The 22,786-nt window shown below is 36.5% G+C and overlaps 3 protein-coding genes and 1 long non-coding RNA gene across 6 annotated transcripts; 2 read left to right on the forward strand and 2 right to left on the reverse strand.

Annotated features, from left to right (window-relative positions):
- The first annotated feature begins 4,630 nt into the window (after positions 1–4,630).
- LOC119066203 lies at positions 4,631–22,601 on the forward strand. The gene is made up of 3 exons (XR_005085716.1): positions 4,631–4,641; positions 6,868–6,871; positions 22,456–22,601. It is a non-coding gene; the product is annotated as an uncharacterized LOC119066203 (long non-coding RNA).
- LOC119066193 (spondin-1-like) lies at positions 11,567–16,348 on the reverse strand. Of its 2 annotated transcripts, XM_037168508.1 has the most exons (13): positions 16,263–16,348; positions 15,210–15,422; positions 15,046–15,152; positions 14,375–14,491; positions 14,000–14,298; positions 13,848–13,941; positions 13,694–13,790; positions 13,496–13,636; positions 13,247–13,435; positions 12,994–13,188; positions 12,792–12,931; positions 12,622–12,720; positions 11,567–11,970 (listed from the first exon to the last, which is right to left on the reverse strand). In XM_037168508.1, exons 2-13 carry the CDS (start codon positions 15,406–15,408, stop codon positions 11,965–11,967), a joined length of 1,683 nt encoding a protein of 560 aa, XP_037024403.1. In that variant the 5' UTR covers positions 15,409–15,422; positions 16,263–16,348; the 3' UTR covers positions 11,567–11,964. The 2 variants fall into 2 exon arrangements, with proteins under 2 accessions (XP_037024403.1, XP_037024402.1); XM_037168507.1 differs by lacking the exon at positions 11,567–11,970 and having other exon boundaries at positions 12,411–12,720.
- Positions 17,179–21,197, forward strand: LOC119066190 (WD repeat-containing protein on Y chromosome). Of its 2 annotated transcripts, none has more exons than XM_037168503.1 (13): positions 17,179–17,402; positions 17,459–17,650; positions 17,728–17,839; positions 17,903–18,234; positions 18,305–18,508; positions 18,565–19,274; positions 19,357–19,489; positions 19,546–19,650; positions 19,706–19,842; positions 19,902–20,222; positions 20,295–20,504; positions 20,569–20,740; positions 20,817–21,197. In XM_037168503.1, the coding sequence occupies exons 1-13, from the start codon at positions 17,208–17,210 to the stop codon at positions 21,171–21,173; spliced, it is 3,180 nt and encodes a 1,059-aa protein (XP_037024398.1). In that variant the 5' UTR covers positions 17,179–17,207; the 3' UTR covers positions 21,174–21,197. The 2 variants fall into 2 exon arrangements, with proteins under 2 accessions (XP_037024398.1, XP_037024399.1); XM_037168504.1 differs by having other exon boundaries at positions 19,905–20,222.
- On the reverse strand, positions 21,167–22,205 carry LOC119066198 (mannose-P-dolichol utilization defect 1 protein homolog). The gene is made up of 2 exons (XM_037168517.1): positions 22,008–22,205; positions 21,167–21,946 (listed from the first exon to the last, which is right to left on the reverse strand). The coding sequence occupies exons 1-2, from the start codon at positions 22,093–22,095 to the stop codon at positions 21,267–21,269; spliced, it is 768 nt and encodes a 255-aa protein (XP_037024412.1). The 5' UTR covers positions 22,096–22,205; the 3' UTR covers positions 21,167–21,266.
- Positions 22,602–22,786: the final 185 nt, after the last annotated feature.

The following is a 22,786-nucleotide window of genomic DNA, read 5'->3' on the forward strand; positions in this document are numbered from 1 at the left end:
TGCAATGATAAACCCAAACTACCTCTCCGAGCCGATGTATAATGTTTGTCTTACCACACAGAGACATATAAATAAGTATTATGTGCGATATGCACCGCATTACGCTCGTAATTTCAACTTAGTTCTCGTATTTAAATTATAGCTTTGATGGCAAAGTTTTTCCTAGGCAAAGAACTTTGTTAAAGCTCATCAACCGCATCAAAAAACTACGCATAATTTATCGTAAAAAAAAGGTTTCAAATTCAATTCATATACATTTCATTTAGTGATATTGATAGAGCAATACTGCAGTCAAAATGTTGCTAGCCCATACAGTAACTAACTTTACTATTTTATCAATATTTGAAATATTTCTTTGCCAGTTCGACTATCGCACAGTGAATGTGTTCACCACCAACAGTTCTAAAGCCAAAAATAATGTTGTACTTGAAATGGTAATAAATACTTTGAACAAACGGGAGAGACCAACAAACATTTTGAATTTCAATACAAAAATAACAAATCCGAGAACAAATCGCAAACGTTGTGAAGAACCGATTTTGGATATAATCTTTCTGATGAATACAACAGCGGCTTTGCTTGACGGAATCAAGTATAACATTTATCCCCATGATGTTTCCTTGATTCTAGACGATTCCGATATTCGAAAAAGCAAAACAAAAATCAATATTGATGACATGCCCAAGATGCAAATAAGCAACAAAGTGATCTTGATAAAGAATTTAACGATGCTTGCATTGCATCCATTGCGACACAAAAGGGACATTATGCCACTACATCCGTTCGACCGACGAAATGCTAAAAACTTCATTCAATCGTACCTTCATTCGTCAATGTATCTTAAACAAGCGAAGAACCTAACAATTTTCTTTCAATATACGTCTCCACGAAGCATGGTAGCGTTTATTAAGAAAAGCTGCTTTTACATTGGTTCTGATGGCTCGATAACAGCAATTTTATTAAAATTATTAAATGCAACTGGAACATTCGTGTCCGACATCGCCATACTATATCCTAGGATTTTAAATTCAGCTGACACGGTTCGATCAACACTTAACGTAGAAAATCGGCAGAAAAAGTTCAAAAACGCTATGACGAGAAATAATGTTACGGTATTCAACAAGAGGTAAAAATAAATTTAAGTTTAAAACATTCGAGGTCTGATGGGAGAATTATTATTCCCAATGTTAGTATTGCTGCAGCCGATATCACTATACATATGTCACCATATATTGTGCAACCATATTTCGAAGATAAAAATCTTAACTTTAGCACAGAACCCCTCTATCCTCACGAGCGGGAATGCGTTGTGGTAATTGTACCCAAGCAAAAGAAACCAGACAATTTTCTCACAAAGGTTACGAGAAACGGAGACATCCAATCGATCGGCTTAGCTATGTTTACATTAATAATTGCACGAATAATAATTGAAAAAGCCCCATACCGAAAATGGTTTGCTATTGGCTACAAAACATTTGGTTTATTGATCAATCAAGCGGTGATTAGAGACGACAATTTTCTGGAATCAGCTTGGACGAATATTGTGAAAGGATTTTCAGCCGTTACAACTATCGCTTTGTCCGCAATAATTTACGATAATTTAGTAAACGATAAGTTCAGTGAAATCGATACGATTGATGAATTGATCGCTTCGAATCTAACCGCTATAGCTCCGGATTCCTTGAAGACCCATTTGACGTTGCGATTATTAGAGAAAAGGTTCACCATTTCTATGTTCAAGAAAAGAAATTCTAAATTTTATTTTCGCTACATAATTTTAGACCAAAGCTGCTGAAAAATATCGTTTTCAAAAACTTTGAAACATTGGGCGCATCAATATTGGCACTCAACTTTTCGTTCGCTTACATTGTAAAAGAGAACCTAGCAAATAATTACTTAAATTTGGTGAAATATAAAAAAGGAGATTCTGGACGAATAATGATGGAAAACTTATGTAACTCACGCTGAACAAATTATAATTTCAGCCTTTCATTTTTTTTACACTCAGATTGCGATTTGTTATCGTATCGAATCAACCTGAAATCACATTACAAAAATTTTGTTGAAGATTTTGTTTTGAGAATCTTTGAAAATGGATTGTACCGCAAACACTTGGAATGGGCAACTGCCTTATGGAATGGATTCTTAGTGAAACCACCACCTGATACGTTGGCATTAGAAAGTTTTAAATCTACTTTTACGATAAAAATGATAAGTGGCGTTTTTAACCTGTACCTCATCGGGATAGGTATAAGTTTCATTGTATTTTTGATAGAAAATATTTACGTCAAATACATGCAGAGATCGTTTAAATTTTAAAGTATGCAGCCCTACTATGTTGTCAGTATAAAAGATGAGAGTTGCCGGTGGACACTTATGATAGAATTTTGGTTTCGATAAACAAATGTTTCCAGATTTTATAAACGCACTAACTACAGATAGTTTGAGAAATCAACTTGAAAAAATATTTTTCTTGGAAAATTAAGAATTTTGTTTTTGTTAAGTTGCATTTTTCATATAAACTTCGCAGCAATTTGTAATCAACTCAGAATTGTCTAAACCTGTTCTTTCAGAACCTTGGTTTCGTCTATACTTGTTTATTGATTTTTAATAAAATATTTGACAATTATTTGTGCGAATTTCTATAAATCCCTAACTTGTCTACATTTTAAAGTGAACTAAAAATTTAAATTTTTTTCTATTTTATCATAAAATTTATACTTGTTCAAAAAATGTTGTTTATTTTGTGACAGATTAAAAATGAAGGCTAAATATTATATTACTATACAAGGGAAGGAATTTGAGTAAAAGTGTCCGAGCCCGAGGTACTTTTACTCATCGTGATACGATATATCAAATTACTTCCCGAGTGTAGTATGACGTTACGACGGAGGGAAAGACTTTTTCGTAGGGACGGAAAGTCCATTTTCCCTTCCCAAAAAGGAAAATTATTTACAACCAAAGCACCTAGCAGGGTAATAGAAAAAAATAGAGTAGTACTTTAATCGAAGTATGCGAATATTTCCATACCTTTTTTTTCATAATGTCATTGCAAAATTACCATTAAGGCTGCTAATGGTATTATTTGTATCAAAAAACTATGCTATTTGACGTGTAAAAACCTCTATTACCCAGGGAGATGCGGGAAATCAGAAACAAAACTACATTTTTTATTTACATCTTTAAAAAAAAAATTCTATTTAAAATCGCTTGATAAGATTTTAGTGTAGACAATTGAGTCGTACAACTTTACTATTGCATAGAAAAATAGGTCAGCATCCTCTTAAATTTTTTGTGTAACAGTAACTTATTAACCGTACGAAGAAACACCTTTGGATTTTTGGCTAAAACATGAAGAATCGATTTTTTTAACTGTGAAAATTCTATGTCTCCAGTTTCGTGGCTGATCACAATGTGAATGTGAGATCCTCTCAGAGTTCTACAACAACCAAATACAAAGTATACAGTAGAAGGTTCCAAAAATAACCAAATAAAATTGTACCAAGTCATACAAATCGAAACACTCCGATCCGAAACATGTTTCGAAGACTGCAGAATTCTGCGAATCTTGAAGACAGTGATACCGTACATCAAATGCAATGGAGGCGAAGGGAAAATGAATTTTGCCTGGTTTATGGTCCTCATAGACAGAGGACCTCGGCATTGCACGATATTTGTTTCTAAATTTGGTCACCCATGTCAAAAATGGTGAGTAAACCGTCGTTACCGTGCAATATTGCACGGTATCGACTGATTTCAAACTAATATTTCGACTTATTTTTGATATGGGTGACCCTGTTTTGGAATAAATATCGTGCAATGCCCAGGTCCTCTGTCTATGTATGCCATAAACCAGACAAAATTAAATTTCGTTTCGCCTCCATTGCGTTTGATGTAAGTGACCAATTTTTCCAGAATTGCAGATTATTTCCAGATTCTGGACAGTATCGACTGATATTTTAGACCATTTTTGACATGGGTGACCAAATTTAGAAACAAATATCGTGCAATGCCGAGGTCCTCTGTCTATGAGGACCATAAACCAGGCAAAATTCATTTTCCCTTCGCCTCCATTGCATTTGATGTACGGTATCACTGTCTTCAAGATTCGCAGAATTCTGCAGAGTCTTCGAAACATGTTTCGGATCGGAGTGTTTCGATTTGTATGACTTGGTACAATTTTATTTGGTTATTTTTGGAACCTTCTACTGTATACTTTGTATTTGGTTGTTGTAGAACTCTGAGAGGATCTCACATTCACATTGTGATCAGCCACGAAACTGGAGACATAGAATTTTCACAGTTAAAAAAATCGATTCTTCATGTTTTAGCCAAAAATCCAAAGGTGTTTCTTCGTACGGTTAATAAGTTACTGTTACACAAAAAATTTAAGAGGATGCTGACCTATTTTTCTATGCAATAGTAAAGTTGTACGACTCAATTGTCTGCACTAAAATCTTATCAAGCGATTTTAAATAGAATTTTTTTTTTAAAGATGTAAATAAAAAATGTAGTTTTGTTTCTGATTTCCCGCATCTCCCTGCTAGGTGCTTTGTTACAACACTAAAAACCAGAAACCTTTCACCATTTTGTTGTATTTAAATGAGATCTTTTTGTCGGAATAGCTAAGTTAACTTTTGTGTATTTAAAATTTAATGCATTGGAAAATAAACGTTTTTTTAGTTGCAATTAATTCAAAGGGTAGTGAAATAGTTATTTTTGTAATAGCTCGAGATAGACATGTTTCTAAAATTTGAAGTTTTGTAGGCCTTTGACAGACCTTCATAAAGAGTTTTATGATCGGTAAGGGTCGCCACCCGTTCTCGACTTATGACTCAAAATATGGTCAATGTTTGGACAGTCCGGCTGGCTTGCAACAGCGCGTATCCGCTGAATTGTCTACGGTGTTGTAGCTGGAATGTTGCTTTCCTCCTACTTCGTAGTAGGTCGAAAACCTCATTTATTTGACTTCATAAAATGAACAGAAACTCAATTACTTGCAACGAATATGGGCTTACTGTAAAGCAGAGATACGCACCCTTCACTTGCAGTCACTCAAGATGTACTTTGAACTTCAGAAGACGACACAACCGTTCCTAAGTATGGAAAATGTATGGTGAATCGAGTTTCGATCCTTTTCAACACTTTTACTTCTGAACCTTATTCTTCTTATAAATCAGTTTGATGTGGAGATTTAACGTTCTACAGAAGGTTTTTTTTTACTTTGTAGATATTTTGTGTGTGTTTCGAGATAAAACAGATTTCTGGTTTGTGAAAATAAATTCAAACGAAGGGATACTGTCACACCCGCCCTGAACAAAAATAAAGTTTTACCGAAATGCACCCAAAAATTGATCGCTGTTCTGAATAGAGGGACCCTAGGGGAGTTCAAAACGATGGTCCGTTAAGCTGGACCAGATGCTTCCCCAGCCCATACAATTTTTTCCTTAGTTGTATGGGTGTGGGGAAGCATCTGGTCCAGCTTAACGGACCATCGTTTTGAACTCCCCTAGGGTCCCTCTATTCAGAACAGCGATCAATTTTTGGGTGCATTTCGGTAAAACCTTATTTTTGTTCAGGGGGGGTGTGCTGTATCCAGCTATTGTATTTAGCAGTGTGAGTATAAATGCAGTAAAATTTTTACTGTAGAAGTGTTGATATTTTTCCTGTAATTTGACTTTGTTGCCGAACGAAGACTTCAAGTGATTAATTTCCTTTTCGAATTAAAACCATTTCTGTTTTGCATCTTAGATTTTCAAGTGACGTGTGCAACTGGAAGGTTCTTTTTTTTCATAAAAATTCCTCAGAAATGTTTTTTTCTTCATTAGTTCCACTCAAAAACAACAACACATTCTACTCAGTGTTTAAATCTAAGAGTAATTATACCTAGAGAGGAAATTTGGAACAAAATTACGTAAAATATGTGGTCCCAACATCAAATACGAAATTTTTATTGGTATGTGTGTTTGCCCTCTTAATTAAGAGGGCAAATTGAACTATCAGAAGCGAACGCATGCATGTATTGGTGTAAAATTATACGAAATGTGTATCTTATACAAACTGATGTTGGGACCACATTTCGTCGTACAAATTTCCTCTCTAGGTATAATTACTCTAAGGTTTAAATTCAAAATTTGCAGTCAAGTGTTATCATCTTGCGTTTATTAAATTTTATTATCAAAATGTCACTAAAAACGAAAGCAATTTTTTTTATTGCCTATTCACCCGGAATATTGTTGTTACACGTACATTTCCCACCCGCGGAAAGCGATCGTTACATGTGGGAACTTTTTCATTACATCACAAGTGAAGGAATATTCATATGAAAATTCATTACATATCAGGAGATTTTCATTACTTATCAGCAAAAATATATCACATGAAACATTCTTTTGCACTGAAATCGAAACAATGAGTCGCGATGTTATTTTAGTTTTAATATCACAAACTTTGTCACTTGAATTAAGTGCACACCAATCTAAGCAAATTCATTAAAAACTTAAAAAAAAAAATCACACAAAAATAAGTGACGGCCATTTTGTCTATAGTCATAATTTCAATTTTTTCAACTTCGACAAACACCTATGGCCAAACAATTTCAATTTTTGCATTTTTCACTTATTTTCAAAAACAATCAACACTTTTGTCTTTATTATCATTCACTTTATTATCACTTCACTTCACAGCAAAATTTATTGTAATACCACCAAAATCGACAAATATTACGCAAAATATGAATCTAGCACTTCACAAAAACAAAACAGTCGAAGTAGTTTGTCAACATGTCATCAAAATAGTAGTGTTGCCAGTGATGCTTTCGGGATTAATGTTATGAAGAAGTGTGAGCCGATTTCATGAGCAGACTAGATTCGTTTATAAACATTTCAATGCAGCACAATAGATTTGTTTTGTTGGTTTTGTGCTATCGGTATTTTTTATGTTTATTATTAGTCTGGCAGTGAATGAAATAGCGCGACATAAATGTTGTGAAATTATACATTAATTTAGAATAATCTTTTGATATTCAAGAATCTGCTAGTTGTCTTCTTGAACACTTTTGGTTTTGAACTGTCAGGTCCTTGGGTGGAAAAATGTACTCGTACCAACAATATTCCGGGTGAATAGGCAATAAAACAGCATACATTGGATTCTGCTTGGTAGTTCATTACACTCGGAATCAATTTTGTGAACTCGCGAACTCACTCGTGTGGTTTTAAGCAACTCGCCTTGGAAACGGTTATTTTGACTCGTGTAGTTGCATACCTCGCCTTCGGCTCGGATATGCACACTCTATACTATTCAAAATAACCGTTTCCAAAGCTTTGTGGTGGACCAAGCAGCCCTTTCAATAGGAATCTAATGCTTAGTTTCCTCTTACCAAAAAAAGTACTCCGTGTGAGAGACAAAATTGAATTTTTTCAATTTTTCTTTGTTTATTTGACAGTTTGCTCTCTCACGGCGCTCTAACGGCTCTCTCACGGCGTACTTTTTTTAAGTGGAATGGGCACTTAAACGAACATCGTATTTATATGTTTTATACAAAATCAACACTTGTGAGTTCGGCTCGTATCACAAAATTGATCCATCGTGTAATGAACTACAGTCGAAGAAATTTAGTTTTCGGGTTTTCCAAAGGTATTAATCTTATTTAACCCACACTTTATCCCACAACAATGGAATCCACAAATTTAAATTTAGTTAACACAACGGTCACAATGACGGCGCTGCAGTCACGATTTCAAAATGTGATATAGGGTGGATAAACTAAATTTTGGTTTTGGTTACATTTTCTCTTGGTTTTTAATTATTACATCAGGCTTCTAAATTAAGAGTACCTTTATGCAATATAAACCGTTTGAGTTTGAAAAAAGATGTTTTGTATCAGTGAACGATATAGGAAAGCGTTCAGTACGTCTCAACATACAAAAGAACGTAAAATATAATTGTACATTTAGCCACCCTACGTCCGTCATCGCTTCTATTGTCTTCAAAAACATATTGTGTGCTTGTCATGATAATTATCAGACGTTTGTTTATTTATGTGTCTCATCTAAAATGCTGGCCAGCAAAATTTTGATCATTAAATTCAACGGCAAAATTGATCTAAATGTTAAAGTAATTGTGAATAATAGTGAAGTTAATGTGGTTTTGTTTTCTCCTCATAAAGGAATTTGCATCAGTTCGATGTAAAGTGCGGAGCACCATTGGAAAAAAAACTTGTCGCTGAAGAATGATCAAAAAGTTGCTGGACGCAATAGCTTCAACTAATGCTTTGCAGGATATAGAATCGAAATTAGAGAAACACCAAGAGCCGTCCATTTGAAATCTTCATCATCATCATTTCAACTAAAGGCTTTTTTTTTTAACGAAACGCAGATTCGGAACATTCTTTTTCGCCAAATTACAATTTGGCATAGGAAATCAATTCAACTCTTTGTATAAGTGAAGCTCATGATTGAGCTCAATCATGAAAACAGAATCTGGTCAGGAATAAGATAAGAATATGAATGTATGACGAACTTCAAAGTTCCTGATTTATAATCCTGAGATGCCTGCTCATGCAATTATGCGATTTACGATTTCCAAAGAATTTTAATATCAACTTTTAGACAAAATAACAATTTCCAAGTCTGTTTTCTATTTGATTTATTTGATGTATTTCCGACCTCGTTCTAGGATAATAAAATTTTCTGTGGATTATTTGTAACTTCATGAAAATATTAAGATTGAAAACCTCAGAAACATTCACATAAAAATTATGCTTTCCTAACTAATGTTGAAATAGCCTTTTTGCACTCATTAGGAACTTAGGAAAATAACTACTGGTCGAGACGGTTTACTTGTAGTCCGAAATTATATTTTGGCTTCGTAGAACACAGATAAACACAAGAGAGAGGAATTATATGATATGCAGTACATACTGTCCCGCAATGAAAGTAGATAAGTAGGTATGGCCAGTCCATACAAGTCGGAGCACATACGGATTTGCATGGCGCCACCTCAAACTAACTCATTTCTAGTGGAAATTTGCACTAGAAATGAGTTTGTTTGAGGTGGCGCCATGCAAGTCCGTATGTGCTCCAGCTAGAACAAATTTGAACGTTTGGCCATACCTATCTATTTACTTTCATTGCTGTCCCGTACAATCTTTTTCTAAATAAAAGTTATAGTCAAATCGACAATATTGTATTATTTGGCGATTTGTCATATTTTGGAGTTTCTTCACACTTTGGCGATTTTTCTTGACAATTCATCATATTTAGTTGATTTGTTAAATCATCAAGAAAAGTCTCAGAAGTGTGAAGAAACGCCATAAAGACAAATTTTCAATTCTCTATGATCCTTGGAGTTTCTTTACTCTTTGGCGATATTTCTTGGTTTTTCTTCACATTATGGCGATTTTTCTTGTTGATTTAACAAATCAACCATAACAGGTTCCGAGCCTACGCTGAAATTGTAGCCTACATTTCTGCGTTTCGAAATTTTTGATCGCTGATATCTTTTTACGAGAGCCCTTTTTGAAAAATGTACGACCACATTTTCGAGTAAAAATATGTCAGCTTTGAATAAAAAATAAAATTGTCTGTGAAAGTTCCATGTGCTTTGAGAAAAGTGTACCTTTGATGGAAATTTGGGGCATCGGTACAGTTTTCTCAAAGCACATGGAACTTTCACAGACAATTTTATTTTTTATTCAAAGCTGACATATTTTTACTCGAAAATGTGGTCGTACATTTTTCAAAAAGGGCTCTCGTAAAAAGATATCAGCGATCAAAAATTTCGAACAGAAATATAGGCTACAATTTCAGCGTAGGCTCGGAACCTCATAATGATGAATTGCCAAGAAAAATCGATAGTGTGAAGAGAAGAAGAGAAAAATCGCCAGAGTGTGAGGAAACGCCAAAGTGTAAAAATACGTTTTTGAAATGTCTCTACATTATCTTTCGTAAAATGATAGTGTCCTCGGGATCTTTTGTTAAAGTATGAATTCCCTAGGATCGAACAAGATGCCGTTACCTGACGTAAAATAAGAGTTTCCTTAGGATCGAACCAGGCAGCATTTCGTAACTTTTATAAAAGGGTAGATTCACTAGCTTCGAACAAATAACGCCTTTTAGATAAATTTCGTAAAAGGATAAATTTCCAAGGATTTGTTTAATCACCACGAAGAATCGCCAAAGTGTGAAGAAACGCAACAAAGACAAATTTATCATTCTTTGTTTTTGCCGGCGTTTCTTCATCCCTTGCCAATTTTGTATTTTTGGCGATTCTTCATGGGAATCATGATTAATGACGGCTACGAGCTTTAGCGAAAACGAATGAGATGTTCCGATCCGAATCTGCGAGCGAACTTCCGTTTCGTTAAAAAAAAACCTTTAGTTGAAATGATGATGATGAAGATTTCAAATGGACGGCTCTTGGTGTTTCTCTAATTTCGATTCTATATCCTGCAAAGCATTAGTTGAAGCTATTGCGTCCAGCAACTTTTTGATCATTCTTCAGCGACAAGTTTTTTTTCCAATGGTGCTCCGCACTTTACATCGAACTGATGCAAATTCCTTTATGAAGAGAAAACAAAACCACATTAACTTCACTATTATTCACAATTACTTTAACATTTAGATCAATTTTGCCGTTGAATTTAATGATCAAAATTTTGCTGGCCAGCATTTTAGATGAGACACATAAATAAACAAACGTCTGATACATATCATGACAAGCACACAATATGTTTTTGAAGACAATAGAAGCGATGACGGACGTAGGGTGGCTAACTGTACAATTATATTTTACGTTCTTTTGTATGTTGAGACGTACTGAACGCTTTCCTATATCGTTCACTGATACAAAACATCTTTTTTCAAACTCAAACGGTTTATATTGCATAAAGGTACTCTTAATTTAGAAGCCTGATGTAATAATTAAAAACCAAGAGAAAATGTAACCAAAACCAAAATTTAGTTTATCCACCCTATATCACATTTTGAAATCGTGACTGCAGCGCCGTCATTGTGACCGTTGTGTTAACTAAATTTAAATTTGTGGATTCCATTGTTGTGGGATAAAGTGTGGGTTAAATAAGATTAATACCTTTGGAAAACCCGAAAACTAAATTTCTTCGACTGTACCTCCGCAGCATCCAATGTAATCTACTATTACCGATTGATTTGGTTGATTTCTCCGAAATTTGCTTTAGCTGTCCTTGCACGTGTGTGTGATTTTTAAAGTCGTATGAACATTGAACACGTATATAAGCATTTTTGTTTGCTTGAGTGATCAAGCTGTAAAACATTCGAAGAAAATTTCGAACTAGGTTTGGTTGAAATCAACTGTTGTAGACTAAACACGCATCGAAGTTTTAATTGGTTAATCGAGTACCTTCGCGATTATTTTATTTCATATCAATAGAACAGATCGACGCCATACGATTTGTAAATGAGATGATATTAGTTCATCGGTTCAGCGGCAAGAAGTGAAGAGAATTATTGGAGGCGTAAATCGTTAGGAAAGTAGTGACTCAATACTCATTCTGTAAAGCCATTCAGTAACTAATTTATTAAGAATGTTCTGCTTAATAATTCCTTTTTATCAAACATCTCATAGACTCGTCAGTAATCGATGTCTACTCCTCGATTTTCCTTTCCGTCCATTCGGTTTCAGATGTGTTTGAAACATGGATTTCCGACGTAAGCAAGTTTTCGAACAATTTTCATATGTCAAAAACGTATTCTGATGTTCACCACAACCATAACTGAACATGTCGCAACGTTTAGTATCCCAGTTGTAGAACCACATAGTTGTTACATCGCTGCAACGACCTCCGTCTGGAACCTCTCTACAATATTTTACAAAGAAAAATTCAAAATAATTCATCATTCACTGTACTTTCGATGCCAGTTCTTACCTTACAGTCGAATATGTGTTTTTTTCTCCAGTAGTTCACTTTCTTCACACTTGGCTTTTCTAGTTCTAGACATTCAAAATTACATAAATATCTATGCTACTAGAACTGTAAAACGGTATTTCGGTTAGTAATGAAGTTGACATCGAGAACCAAGAAACCCTTTTTCAGTTCTAGTAGCTTAAAATAGTTTCATATATCGAGCTACTGAAAGTTCGCTTGCTCAACTGTAAAGTACAGTAGAGAGATACAAACTATTAGTCATTTGAATGTTAATTATGTGGAGGTAATGAGATCAAAATGGTACATTTAGGAGCTTAGGAGGCATTAATTGATGAACGGTTTGGGAAGCACAAAAAAGCAAAAAAAAACCTTGAAGGCAATGATGTTAATGTTGCTGTTGTCGATACCCCATCACAACCATTGCAATGATAGTAACGTTTGATGCAATTATTTCAGTGACCGATCATTCTACGAAACTATAATCTAGACTTATTGATCTAGACTTTGGAAAATATCGCTCTAAATGATTTTGTTTAATAACTCAAGCGGTTCTGTACTAATAACAATTAGTTTATTGCGTTTAAAAACTGTAATGACAAGAGTTTTAATCAACATAACGAATGAATATTTTCTATTATTAATTGGTGAGTTCTGAATTTTCAAGCTGTGACCCACTATCGTTGTGTAATATGCACAGAAAGTGCCTAACGCTTTACCTGATCCTCTTCGCCTCCATTGTGTAAATTGGTTATTTCACCAGAACATGGAATGTGACATGGTAAGGACTTCGTCAATGGTGGATAGTTGGTTCCGCCCTATTAAACGATCAAAGTTATCCATAGGATCCAACGTAAATGGAACTATATTTTCGATTTTATCGTCTTACCTCACAATATTTCTTTCCGTTTCTCTGAACATATCTACGAGTTTTGGTCCGATTTCCGTGCCCACATCTTACCGAACATTCACTCCAATCACTCCATGGAGTTAAAGCACACGATGGCTGAGTGATTTCTTCGATTTCGTCTGATAGAATTACATTATTTTGTTGATTATATTGATACAATTTTCAGACTGTTGATTCCTACCTGAGCGGTGGTTTCCACAATTCGTGCCATAACATGGAATGCGTTGTGTTAATACATCTCTACATCCTGCTTGTGAAGCCAAATGCTCGTTCAAATAGTGCCTCTGTAGATGTTTGTTTCCGTGACCACATTGTGTATCGCATGCCTTTTGTTCTTCCCATGGACCAAGAGCACATTCCTTCCTTGATGCATCATCTAAACATTTAGTTCGACCGAAATTAATTCGAATCAAATATTCTTTCGTCAAACTCACCAGTCTCGGCCGGACAGTCTTTTTCGTATACCCTTTGTCGAGATATATAGAGACGGGCGAGTGGCTTCATATTGGCATTTGGATCAAAAAACGGTGACCTAGGGTCGTTTGGATAATCTGCACGAATGCGACGAATGAATTCTCGAGGAGTTGTTGGTTCATTAGGTGAGTCATACGTGATTCCCGAATCTAGATTCAAATATTGATAAATTGAACTTCAAAACTTCAACTGAAAACTGTTACACTAACCAGTTCCTGCGTCCCATGGATATAGTTCTAACGTTCTACTTTCAACCCAACTACAGCCCTCTTCTTTACAAAGTTCTAGTCCGGAGACACCAAGGAACCAGTCAGGAGATGGATGAATCATTGAAACGAACGATACCTGGCCTGAAAGTATGCCTCTTACTAGAAAAGAAGAAGCAAGTTATTTAGAATGATATTTACTGTGATTCCGGTCAACGCGAAACACAGCAAACGTTTTTCCGGTTACATTTGGATGAACGAGCCCTTTGGCTTTAATAATAGTTCGAATTTCTCCACTCTATGTTTAGAAGAAACGGTAAAAATGAGTGGAAGATCAAATTTACAAAAAAACTACTTGTGCCTTTAGTTCCGACTCTAATTCTTTAGTAGAGCCATGTTCGGCAACTTGCATTAAACCATCGGATGCAGTTTGACCATATTTCCAAAATCTAAATGCAATAGCTCAAGAATATGAAATGAAAAATGGAAAATTACTTCGGCCTCTACCTGTAAGAAGCAGTGTGACTTGCACCAATAATGTCACTGAATTTCGTATTGAACACGTTGGATGGAAAATCTTTCGGGTGTGTATTCCTTGACCAAAGACCTTCAAATGTGAGCTCGTATTTCGCCTCAGTACAAGCACAACATTTTACCGGAATACTAAATTCGTCATCGAAATTCTGTTCTTCACAAAATTCTTTCGTCAGTGGTCCATCATCCATGTACCAGACATCTCGATGTTCAATGACAGTAGCTTTGAAAACGACACAACCACTACCAACTTGCGGAGCTTTCCACATTATCTACGGAATTGCGTTCGGCAGTTATTGCGTAGATGCAGAGAAACTATGATCGCAATAAGGACACAAGAGTATTTACTTGAATTTCGCTTTTCGGTGTCGTTGTGGTGTGTGAGACCATATTCGAACAAGTAATTTTGGTCAATGAGTCTCCCTCAGGTCGTGATAAAGTACCAACTGTTAAAATTGAATGATCCTAAAACAACACTTTACATTTTAGATGAGCGTGTATTTAGTACGATTCTCGTATTTCTGAGCTAAATATTAATTGGATAATGTATGGAAATTTGGTCCTTTTCTGATCAATTTCCGTGTCGAGTAGCATTTCCACGTGCCACGCAATTTCTCTGATTTTGTTTTTTGATCGCCGGAAGCCAAATTTAGTTTTTTTTCCCTAACAATTTGACGAATATATTTGTTGAATCCCATCGTCTCGACCGAAAAGTTACGAAATGGTGATGAATGTTCGTTGTATTGTATTATTTAACGCAACGCCAGGCTTCTTCCACTCTTTTTCCATCTTCACTAATTCAGGTGGTTCTAGCATTGACGGAAAAGAAGCAGCTGATAATGCTCTCTTTATTATGTCATTAAGATTTGAATGCCGACTGCATCTTCCGCTCGATTTGTTACATGATAAGCCAGTAATGATATTAGATAAAAGCATGTGATAGACTATACCGGTCGTAATTTCTTTCGGTCTCGGGTCTTCTGATTTACCTTGTTATTTAAAATTAACTTTAAACTCACCGCCATTGAGTCATTGGACTTCTTCTCAACAACCAACATAAAACCAGAAAATTTGTGTTTCAACGGTGGCATAGTTCGTTGACCTGCATCAATTCCTTCTAGCTTAACTGGAACATAATCGTACTCAAAATAGGCATTCATTCAGACTTATCTGGTGGACTTACTCGTATAAGTTTTTCCCGGCGTATATTTGTCGGTATTTTCTAAAATTCGTATATGAAATCTTCCGTCTGCCGGTGTTTTTAGTGCTCCATGACCTTCGGGAGTTCGATTACACTTCGATGAATTGATCAAATCAACATTTGTGTTAAGCAGCAGTATTATAAAAACTATTGAGCAAGTTGAATCAGTCGGTAGTAACATTTTGTTTTTCAGATCTGAAACAGACAACATTTTCACTGTTCCTCATCTTTATTCCGACGAAAGTGTGTCATAAAATTTAATGAAAAAAATTGATGCGCAGTAATGCATTTCCTTTAAAATGATCACATTCTACATGTAAAAGATGTACGCAATAATGTATGGTCAGCCAAATGCCTTGTAAATGTGTTGATGAACTTGATTTATCATCTCAAGCATACACATGCCCTTGACTGAACTCAATTTTACACAAATATATTACTATACATCTTTCAGTGTTTACAAACAAAAACAGCAAACTGAAAAAAAACACTTTTAACATTGAACAGTCGAAGTGATACCGTCTTATCGGTACTAAAGAAACTTGAGACTCTCATTCCAACAAATAAAAATTGCTATAATCCGTTACGTCGAGAAACACATGCTTGATCAAAACAACATTCACACAACAAAATATAATGCATTTTCATGCAAGGAGTAGTACATTCGAGAAATACACACGTCTCATTCATCCGACTCTATCAATTTAGTGTATGTAGCGTAGCATACTAGTGAATGAAGGCATACATAAGAGCCTCATCATAGTAAAACACACATAGAAACAGATTTTATTCATTCATAAATTTAATAACTTTTCTAACTGTCTCCAAGTATATGAATGGAATATGTGGTTCTAATTCTGAATGTGCTGTGCTAGTGCACTCATATTTCATTTTCTGTGTCAAAAATCACTTTTATTTCACTTTCATCTTAAAAATCATTGTACTGCAGGCAATTTATAACACAGACGATGATTAGAAATGAAATAATTCACAAATCACAGTCTATGTACTAGTACTGTGACCAAGAATATCTACCTCTATCAACGATAACGCGAAAAATGGATTAGTTCCGTTCGGTGTTTCTCCTTATACTGAATGTGAAGCGAACAGTGATTAAACGGATTGAAATATGAACATTTAATAACGAGCGTTCACGCATGATACATCGGGCTTTTATCGAATTATTTTCCTCAACTACAAAAACACTACACAGAGAAAGATTTTATTCAAATTATAATATTCAAATATAACACTGAAAGTGAGAGTGTTTAGTTGGACTGTACACTCACACTAAATTAGATTTGTATATAAATACATTGCCACAAATGAAGCACCGTAATATGGTACAAACAACATACTAAGAACTTTATGAAATTACATTACGGAAACTATTTTGTTGTCTTGCGGCCAGAAAATGCCTCATTACCGTATTGCTCAAAACCGATTTTTCGTATTTTCTGCTCACAAGACAACAAAGTACCGTACTATCTCGCTGGGAAATTTTTATGTTGCATGGCACTCGCCTTCGGCTCGAAATGCAACCTTCCCACAGCCCTCACTGAGTGAAGCGAAAAATAATCGGTTCTTAGTAAGAAATCCTTACATATTCACTGGCTATAGCGTTTATTGAATCGGATTTTCCATTTCCTCCCAAATTTTCGTAAGCGCACCTTTTACTTCATTAGGTTTAACCATAGCACTGTCAGCTTCGGTGCTTGAGAGAGTTAAGGTTTAATATACGTTTTGATGTATTGCCATGTAACGTTTGACGGTGATCTGCTCATTGTTTTTTTTTTTTTTGTGTCTTCGTCGTCGTTCTCGATAACAGATGAGTGCATGTGGAATCACTTTTATAAAATGGGAAAACGATTCCAATTTAATCTCAAAGACCTGTCCTGTCACGCGCCCTTCTTTTTCATTTTAATCAATGCAACACATCCCATTCTTTGTCATTCGTTGAAATATTTTGTACGAGAAAACATGGGTGAATGGGATACTGGCAACAGTAAGAAAGGAGCGTTGTACAAAAACCTCAATCAAGATGATCTGAAGCGTTTGTCAATCATTTTTAAGGAAGCCAAGGAACAAAAATTCACAATCAATGAGTTAGAAGAGGTGTTAAAGCCGTTCGATATAACATTCTCGCCTGATCAAATGAAATCGCTATTTTTAAAAGTAATTTTTATTGGAATATTCTCTTCTGGTATCACGATAAAATGATCTTACTTCAGATTAATACGACCCGTGACGATCATTGTGATTTTGATGAATTTGTGTCGCACTTGATCTACGAATTCCAATGCGATGATCCAAATAATCAGAAGGAAAGTCTGAATTTACCGATTGTGGATAAACCTGTAGTGCGTGAGAGCCATCATCGATTTTTAATCATACGAATAAGGCTCAGTCCAGTAATCTTACCAGTAAATTGAAAGAAATTTTGACTTTCATTAAACCGGTCGTAGACTACGGCTCGTACTAAATGGGAACTTTATTGTAGGATCGAAGCGTAAACTACACTCATGCGAATTACATAACTGTCAGCAAGGACGGTACAATAAACTTTTGGACTCAAGATTTAAAACTGCAGAAAACCGAAATATCGAAAAACTGTGAGAGATAAGAATCATTCACCGAGCATTAGCGTGCTGAATGACTTCAACAATTTATTTCAGCAAATCTAATCGTTGCCAAAACGTGGATATTGGACCTTATATGCATGCCCGATGTGTCGGTAATATGCACCAGTTCCATCGAGAATGATCTCCGTTTCTATGATGTTGCTGGCAAAAATTTCCTTCTGAAGATTATAATAACCGATCTACCGTCGTCAATCAGCACGATGAATTATTGGTTCGGGAAAACGTCCGAAGTTGATTCGAAAATTATACTCGGAGATTTGGTGGGAAATTTAGTGTTGATAGAATTCAATCCCGAAATGAGAGGACCATTTCGAAGTACATCTGGGGTTTCAGTAGGCAGAACAACGTGGAAAGAATTTTGTGAGGTTGGAATGAATTTTGGGAAAGCTATTCGTTTGACCGTACACCACTTCATTTTGGCTCTTTCAATTTTAGGGAGTCATACCAGAGTTTCGCATTTCAACATTCCCGAAAAAGCACAAAGACATGATACGCCAGGTAGACTATTGTGAACAATTAAACTGCATGATATCTGCAGCTGAGTGCCGTGAAATACAAATTGGTGAAAGACCTGCTCCAGGTCTTGTGTTGACCGATCTCGGTGTTCAACGAAAGGAGACGATAATGCGAATGTTGCGGGTAAGTCGGTAAATTCGGCATAACAATCGGATCAATGACAATATGAACATTAACAGGGTGTATCTTGCTTTGCATACAACGCATCCTCAGAAATAATCGCGACGGGAGGTCCTGATTGTGTTTTAAGACTCTGGGTGCCGACTTTACCCCACAGACCAGTGGCACTGTTACACGGTCATAATTTCGGCATCACCTACGTTTTCTTTCAAGATTCTGGTCAGCGAATATACTCGATTGATAGTGGAAAAGTGATGAAGGTGTGGGCACAGAGTGAAGAGATTCTACAAACCTACATTCTAGTGTCCACTACATTGACTGACATGAATCCAGCAACTCATTTGTACAACGACAACACTAGAGAGGTGCTATTCGCAAATATGAAAATCGTAACGGTCAAATGTTGTCCGCGATTGAATTTGAAGAAAACCGACGGCTACACACATTCGCAACCAGTTTCCGTGCTATTGTACAATACCCTTTTCAAAACGATCGTTTCTTGTGGCTTCGACAGTTGCATTATAGTGTGGGAGCCGTGGACGGGAAAGAGACAAAGGTTAATCAAATCAGCTCACACGAGAATGTTTTGCGGAGAAATTTTGAATGTGGAAATCACCGCTGGTTGTTTTGACTTGAGGGAACTGTACTTACTTACCGGTGCCAGAAATGGAACGTTGAAGATGTGGAATTTGAAAGACGGCATTTGTTTGCGTAATTTATCAATCGAATATATGTGCGAAGTAACAGCAGTATTTTGGTTGGATCAAAAGTGAGACTCGCCTTCAGCGTAGATTCCATCGGAAATTCGGTGGAGAGCGAAATTGTTTAATGATTTTATGAACCGATTTCAGAATATTAGCCGTTGGCTGGAATAACCATTTCGTTGAATTTCCGGACACCCACGAGAACGATGTGAGTGGTGAATCGAATTGGATGACATGTCACACTGACGACGTTTTTGCTGCAGCAGTCCGGAATCCAGAGGTTTATTTGTGCTTCTGTGTTAATTTTGATGTTAGATGGAATATATCCGTAACCAGGTCATCGTATCGGGTAGTTATATCGGTTCGATATGTTTCTGGAATTTACGAACTGGACAACCTTTCCGTCGGTGTGTTACGACGAATCCATCGATGACAGTAAAAGTAGGACCCTTGACTTTGTAAATATTAAATCGTCTTACAACGATGTGATTCTCAGATCGAACAGTTCGATAAGCAGAAACAAGAGAAACAACAGCCGTTCAAGCGCCGTAAATCGGACACAAGCGGAGGCTTTTTGGAAAAAGGGGCATCTCGCTCTGCATCAGTTATGGCTGGCTCAACGAATGATCGAAGGTTTCCAAAATTATCATCACCGGTTTTCCGCCATTAATTGCCTGTGTTGCTTCCTTTAGGAGAACTCTCCGTTCAAGAAGAGTTTCAGTAGTTCAAATGCCATCGAAATTGCAAGCATTTCGTTCGGAAACGGTTCATGCAATGCTGTTCCTATTGACCAGACCATCACTACCGAAAGTCGGAAATCTCTTTGTGGCGATCGAAAATGGACGAGTTCAAGTTTTTTCCGATCACATTGCTGGCGGTTTTATAGACAGTTTCAATGCGATTCATATGGCTGGTGATTGTGTGATTTCAATGGCCACTGATTCGGAGAACCGTTACTTGATCACTGGAACTGCCATGGGTTACATCAAAACTTGGCTAGTTTGTAATTATTGGTAAAGCACGAAAGGGCGCCGTTAATTGAAGAAACTTTGATCTCGACTCATCTTTTACTTCAATGGTCATAGTGTTCAAAAAACGCACGTTGTTCACATAAACATGCCGAAATTACGACTGGAATTTCCATTCCTAATGAAAACACCCTGGGATGGCCGAGCGAAACGAACAGTCAGGAATCGCCGTGAGTCAGATCCATTGCTTGTAAACTCGTACAAAGCTCACAAAAATATGTCCGTCAAAGGATTGGTGTACATTAACGATTGTAAATTGGTAGTGAGGTCAGTGAATAGTTTGGGAAGCAATTTCGAGTTGGTTGAGAATTACTTGTCTTTTAACATTTAGTTGCAGCACTGACCATTCGGTGCGTATTTGGACAATGTCAGGAAGGTACATTGGCACATTGGGATCTCCAATTAATTGGGAAAAATTGTCGTCAACTGAACAACCTGGTGAAGACTTCAATTATCGAATTCCGCCGGATATTAAACGGATCGCTAGCTCAACGACGTTGCAGGTAGGTGTCTTCAAATTTATTATCTGAAACCAGTACAGTCAAATCAACTGAATTGTAAAGCTGAAAATTCCTTAAGGTTCTCAAAGGTGGAAATGTCTCCCATCCGTTGCATGATTTGATTGCAATGAAAAAGCAAATGAAAGCAGAACAGGCAAGAAATGAAGAAGATGAGAAGAATAGCGCTGCTGGCACTGTTAGCAATAATAATGTCACTCACAGTGGGGGATTCGCTGAACCATTCACAGGAACCATTCCGTTTGAGCTGACATGGAGTCAACCGAATATTGTTAAAAGCAAAATTTCAGGACCATTAGCTTCCTATCAACCCTTCATACCCGCACTGAACTATAAACTGGATGAACTAATTTCGAAACCGGACGAACCGGCTGTCTTAACGAATAGGAAAGATGCAAATTCTCTTGGCAATTCGTGAAACTACAAATGAAGCGTCTTTATTATCGAAATTACAATTCGTGAGCTTTCCTACAATTAGTCTTTTATGTCTACCATCACCCCATGCGGTCATTTAGTCTACTTTCTTCGATTTACTTTTGGTTTTAGCTGCCTTCGATGTGACTTTCGGTTGTTCACCCTTGGCTGCATTCCAGTAGTAAATGCATTGTGCGACTAGTACACCATTCGATGCAGCCGAAAAGCAGTACGTCATTATCATCATAGTGTCACCAGTTTCCTGAATGGACGTAAATATTCTCGCCAGTGATCCGAAGAACAACAAAAAACATGTGATGACGGACAGTTGACCCGTGCTTCCGTTCTGGAAATTAGTGTATGCTTGAGACAGCTTTCCCAACACTATGATCGGAATGTTGAATCCCTGCATCGACCACAAAAATTGGACAGGCGCAGTTCCACCCATCAAAACGTAGCAAATCGTTAGGTACGCAGTAATGAAAACTAATGCTTTCTGTATGCCACCGGTGTACGTTAAGACCAAGCTTGCTACAATCACAGTTTGTAGTGCCAAAAAGGACACGTCACCCCATGCCGTAAAGGGAAATCCCTTGACGTAACTGTACGATAAATTGAATGTTATGGCAAACAGGTCCAGAAATATGCTGAACAAATTCAATCCTTCGGCACTTTTCGCCTTCCAAATTTTCAATATTTGCGGCACTTTAACACCTAAGGATCCAGCTATTATTGCACAGCCCAATCCTTTGCTAAGCAATATTTTGAAGCAGTCCACTGCGGAAGAGCATTTTAAATTAGTTCCGTTTCGAAATTTCTTTGTTTTGTTAACTTATACCATCGAAGAAGTTCATTTCGTAGAAATATTTCTCGTAACATTCTTTCGAAATCGTTTGCAGCACAACATTTTTGATTAATTCGGACATAGCGAACGTAATTGTAACACACAGGTCAAACACGTACAGGCGGTAGGTAAAACTACGGGCACAGCAGCTGATAAGATATTAAAAACCACTTATTGATGACATACGATGACAACTCGACGTAAATGATGTTTGAAACTTGACTTGACTTGACAGACGTTTACACGGTGGTGTCTATAGGTTTGTTCCAAGTAACTGTAAACACGAATTTTGAATGGCCGAACGATCACGATTTCATCTACAGATATCGGTTTTCATATAAACGGAGGAAATTTGACATTAATTTGACAATTCGTATGGCCTTGGAGCAGACCTATACACTTTTCAATTTTTGAAGAAATAGAGGTAAGTACATCGCAGCAGACGGTGCGCTTGAATTGGACTTAATTAAGAGTCGGATGTAACTCACATATTTTCCTTTATTATTGTTCCTCGTATTAAACAGAATATTTTCAGCAAAAAAAAAGTTGGTCATAGACGGTGACTTTTCCGAGTTAGAGCACTTCGAAGTGTAATTATTGTCGGTCTCATCAACGCAAAATTGTTCGTGTGTGTTCGGCCTAATTCGCTAATTAAAAAAGGTTTCGGACGCAAAGCAAAACTTCGAATGAAAGAATTAACTCAGAAACGAGCTAACATTATAGTGCGATTAACTACTCACTACTCACGCCGACATAAAGTAGATTCTGCTCGA

Source organism: Bradysia coprophila, chromosome IV (assembly GCF_014529535.1).
Source record: "Bradysia coprophila strain Holo2 chromosome IV, BU_Bcop_v1, whole genome shotgun sequence".
Classification (NCBI taxonomy): domain Eukaryota; kingdom Metazoa; phylum Arthropoda; class Insecta; order Diptera; family Sciaridae; genus Bradysia; species Bradysia coprophila.

Excerpts from the sequence above, each read along its gene's own strand:
- LOC119066193 (XM_037168507.1), bottom strand. The coding sequence starts at position 15,408 with ATGTTACTACCGACTGATTCAACTTGCTCAATAGTTTTTATAATACTG. Across the intron at positions 14,299-14,374 it reads CACCGAAAAGCGAAATTCAA|ATAATGTGGAAAGCTCCGCA; the intron begins GTAAATACTCTT and ends GCAATTCCGTAG. Across the intron at positions 13,791-13,847 it reads AGTCGGAACTAAAGGCACAA|AGTGGAGAAATTCGAACTAT; the intron begins GTAGTTTTTTTG and ends TTCTAAACATAG.
- LOC119066198 (XM_037168517.1), bottom strand. The coding sequence starts at position 22,095 with ATGTCCGAATTAATCAAAAATGTTGTGCTGCAAACGATTTCGAAAGAA. Across the intron at positions 21,947-22,007 it reads CGAAATGAACTTCTTCGATG|TGGACTGCTTCAAAATATTG; the intron begins GTATAAGTTAAC and ends GCTCTTCCGCAG.
- LOC119066190 (XM_037168503.1), top strand. The coding sequence starts at position 17,208 with ATGGGTGAATGGGATACTGGCAACAGTAAGAAAGGAGCGTTGTACAAA. Across the intron at positions 18,235-18,304 it reads CGTGGAAAGAATTTTGTGAG|GGAGTCATACCAGAGTTTCG; the intron begins GTTGGAATGAAT and ends TTTCAATTTTAG. Across the intron at positions 19,843-19,901 it reads GGCTCAACGAATGATCGAAG|GAGAACTCTCCGTTCAAGAA; the intron begins GTTTCCAAAATT and ends TGCTTCCTTTAG.